Source organism: Monopterus albus, unplaced genomic scaffold (genome assembly GCF_001952655.1).
Source record: "Monopterus albus unplaced genomic scaffold, M_albus_1.0 scaffold250.1, whole genome shotgun sequence".
NCBI lineage: Eukaryota > Metazoa > Chordata > Actinopteri > Synbranchiformes > Synbranchidae > Monopterus > Monopterus albus.
Window position 1 is genome coordinate 299468 of NW_018128130.1, and position 4008 is coordinate 303475.

General features: G+C 39.8%; 1 protein-coding gene across 1 annotated transcript in view; it reads right to left on the minus strand.

The window, feature by feature from the left end:
- trappc8 (trafficking protein particle complex subunit 8) overlaps positions 1-4008 on the minus strand; it is a 44978-nt gene that overhangs the window by 11744 nt on the left and 29226 nt on the right. Inside the window, exons 15-18 of the mRNA XM_020620873.1 lie at positions 3778-3972; positions 2680-2852; positions 2483-2557; positions 2032-2137 (exon numbers count right to left, since the gene is read on the minus strand). Coding sequence (XP_020476529.1) covers positions 2032-2137; positions 2483-2557; positions 2680-2852; positions 3778-3972 — 549 coding nt within the window. The remainder of the gene's footprint in view (positions 1-2031; positions 2138-2482; positions 2558-2679; positions 2853-3777; positions 3973-4008) is intronic.

Sequence of the window (4008 nt, forward strand, 5' to 3'; positions counted from 1 at the left end):
TCTGTAAATTATATTTTAGCCTTTATTTTACAGTAAATTGCCAATAGGCAGACAGGAAACAAGAGAGACAGAGAGAGAGCGGGGCAGAGACCTGCGACAAATGTCGACATCACGCAGGCAGCATAATGCCAAGTAGACGGTGCGCCGCGCCATAACCACTCAGCTATGGGGCTGAATTTCTCTCCAAACTGTGACCTGTTTCATGTTCACAACAGGTCAGGTGGAGTGCGGAGCATAGTGGAGTGAAAAGGTCATTGTCCAAATTATTACCATCTGGACTGTATAAAGAGCCACGCAGGTTTTTTCTGGATCTTAAAACAGATACAACATACGGTTGCATACAAATGTTTGGACAGCCCTGTTGATTTCCAAAGTGAAAAGAAGAAAATTCCCACCAGCATTAAAATGAGCTTTTCTTCAAATGTTAATGCACTGTTACTTCTTATTTCATGAACTTCATTTTTTTTATTAACAGTAATTGTGGGATGTCCAGATGTTTGGGTACCCTTCAACTTGTAAAACACTCAGATTCATTAACATGTTAAACCTAATTGACCTTGAGCGCATACTGCCAAATGAATGGATCCTATCCTACTCTACCCCATCTACACTGCCCAGCCATTTTATTAGGTACATGTATAGTTGTGTCTTATCATCTGTGTTTACAAAGCTCAAAACGTTTCAGTTTTTGGTGAAATTTTCATAAGTGTATCAGTTCAATTATATGGGTACTACTGTGGTCAATGTTACAAGTGTTTTGTGCTGGATTATATTATATTTGGGCATCTCTTCTTTTGGCCTCCCCAGCTACATGCATGAGAGGGTCAGAATATTACTATAATATAGTCCAGAACAACACTACCTGTATCTATGACCTCATTGATTTTATACATGCATGACAACTTCATCAAAAACTGAAACATTTAAGCATCATAAACAGAGAAATGTTGCATTGCATACAATTGTACAGGTGTATCTATTAAAGTGTTGCTTTGCAACAGAACAAATGCTGTATTTTACATATATGCTTTTTACTGAAGAGAATCTATTCAAATGTAGTCCCTAATGTACCCCCTTTGTAATTAAGATTTTGATCAGTCACTTGAATAGTTCTTTTCTCAATAACTAATAAATTACAGTTATTTATTCTGTAATTACATAACACTGTTATATGTAACTTCCTCCCCAATGCTGGTCATAACTATGCAAAGCAACATCTAAGTAAGTCAGAGTCATTTTGGAAACAAGTGTTGTGGACAGATCAAATTAAATGAAGTTTTTTTTGCCACAGTCACCACGGTTGAGTTTGGCGACTGTTAAGTGTGGCAGCTTTAAGCTTTGGGGCTGTGCAGCAGCCAGTGGCACAGGACAAACTGCTCAGATAGAGTGAAGAATGGCTTTTACAAAATAGCATTCAGAATTGAATGCAGATGTCATGGCAGTAAAGAACCTGAAACCAAAAAGATGCATACTTCAAAATCCATTCATGAGTGTGGGTAGATCTTAAAATTGTCATGGGGTAGGACTGGATAAGTCTGACTTCTTCCTACTCCATTCAAGCATGTACTAGGTATAAGCAAATTGATATTGGATTAGCATTTGTTGGATATGTGTAAAATTATGTGTGTTGATATATCAACTGTCTTTACATGCTTGAAAGAATGAATCAAATCAAATCTGCAGGACGAGTGGGTGAAAAATCCTAAATCAAGAACAAAAAGCTGGCTACAAAAGCTTTGCACACTCTAAAGTGGGGTTACTAAGTACTGACTTAGTCGGGTGCCTAGCCTTTTACATGCCAAAATTAGTTACATTTTTTTAAGTGCCCAAAATAAAAAATAATGATAAAATGTGAAGAACAGCTCATCTTTAATGTCTCTGCTGCATGGTTAGGATTCTCTTCTTTCCACTTCAAAAGGTAACATACTGTGTAATTTGTCTGGTAGTTCTGCATACAACTGTAGTGACACCAACAAGACTGTCAAGCATAAGTGTGAATCAACCATAATTAAAGCAGACAGTGTGCATTACCGTCAGTGCTGGGAGTCATCTCTGCAAGAGAGGCTGCAGACAGGTTGTACACCACACCAACAATGTTCAGCTGTCCAGTTCTGTGTGGCAGAAGCTTGAGTCGGGCCTGTGAACCAAAGTTCAAAGTGACACTTAACAGCACAATTTGTGTTGATGTTTTTCAGTCTGAATTATCTAATGAACCAAAGAAGGTGCTGGAGATTCATTGCATGCATTTTCCATTTAAAGTTTGGCTATCAGGCAAGTAAAACACCTCAGCTACTTGCCTGAAGGGCAAGTGCCTGAAAAGTGCACCTCTTTGTGATTACTGGCCTGCTTCATGTATAAGCGTATTTTACAGTAATCAAGTAGTGCATAGCACAGTGAATGTAAAGAAGTATGAGACAACTGCTCTGAGTAACCTGCTCACCACACTCCACACTACTTTCAGAGAGTGATGTGAGCACTTTACCATTTTGGTCTCTTCTGGACCCATATAAAATTCCAGGATGGTCTCAGTGGTGACAATGTCATCTTTCTGTCTCATCTGCAAGAGGGAACAGATAATGATTAGAACATGAAAATCATAGCTTTGGATTTTATTACAGCCATCAAAGTGAATAAAAACCCTAATTCCTAAGAGGAAATTATTATCTCCAGGCTGCCCACCCCCAGAGCCAGGGTCTCCTCATTGGTTATGGCTTTTTGTGACAACTCTTCAGTCATCTTCTCCTTTGTTGAAGACGCACCGTCACCACTGAAATTCCAGAGGAGTGAGAGATTTGACAGAGCCAAAGAAACCTTCAAAGGGTTCCTGAATGTCACCTCCACTATGATTGGCTCTGCAGAGACAGAGAGAGGCTGTATATCAGTGATGGAACTGCTTATTTTACAACTCTTTACACTATGTTGCCATAGTTACATAACAAAACAGCTCCCTTGTAACTTCAGAATTAAAATCAGAGTCAGCTTTATTGTCCAGGTATGTTGAAAACACAAGGATTTGACTTTGATACAGTGGCGCTCAATGTACTCTTGTAGGCAACAAGAAAATGTATGTGCAGTCAGATTAAAGAAAGAAAAAGAAATAAGGAAATAAGAAAAAAGCAAGAGATAAGGAATCTACTAATAAATATGTATATGTATATGTATTACAATGTAAAAGAAGAGCTTGGATAAAATATGCAATGGTTAGATTTACAAGTTATTGCACTGGGAGTGTTTGCTTTTATCCAGACGACCTGGATTAACGGTTAAAAAGACTGACAGCGCAGGAAAAGAGACTGTTTCGGTATCTGGTTATTCGGCAGCACCATCCAGAAGAGAGAAGCTCAAACGGTTTGTGTCCAGGATGTCAGGGGTCTGTAGAAATCTTCTCTGCCTTTCCTGTTGACCCAGCGTACAGGTCATTCAGGGGGCAGGTTGGTCCTGATTACTCTTTCTGTGGTCCTAACTGTTGTAGTTTGTTCTTGTTATGTTTGGTTGCATAAAAATGTCATTTTTTCCAGGATTTCCTGGAAGCATGGGGACCCTGATAAGGTCTAGATCCTTACTATGTAAAGTGCCCTGAGATGATTTTTGTGTGATCTGGTGCTATATAAATAAAACTGAATTGAACTGAACTGAACTGAATGGGACAGACATGAGGTCACTGACCGTTGACCACCAAAATCATGTTCAACGGGATGGGACAGACATGAGGTGACAGTGACTTCTGACCACAAAAATGTAAACACTGTTCATTAGTGTCTGCTGAGGCATTCTTACCCTCTACCACAGCCAGTGGGTGATGCAGGTTGTCCGTCTGGCTATTCAGGCAGCACTGGGTGGGCTGGAAGTTTCCAGGAACTATTCCCCGGTTGCTGGCAGCCACAAGCTGCTCTTCTAGGTGATACCACATGGCTGCCAAATCCTGGTCATATTCCTGGTCCAGGGACACATGAGTGGCTGCCTGTTTCTCCCCTGCTCATAACCATACCAAACAATTAGAATAAAAAA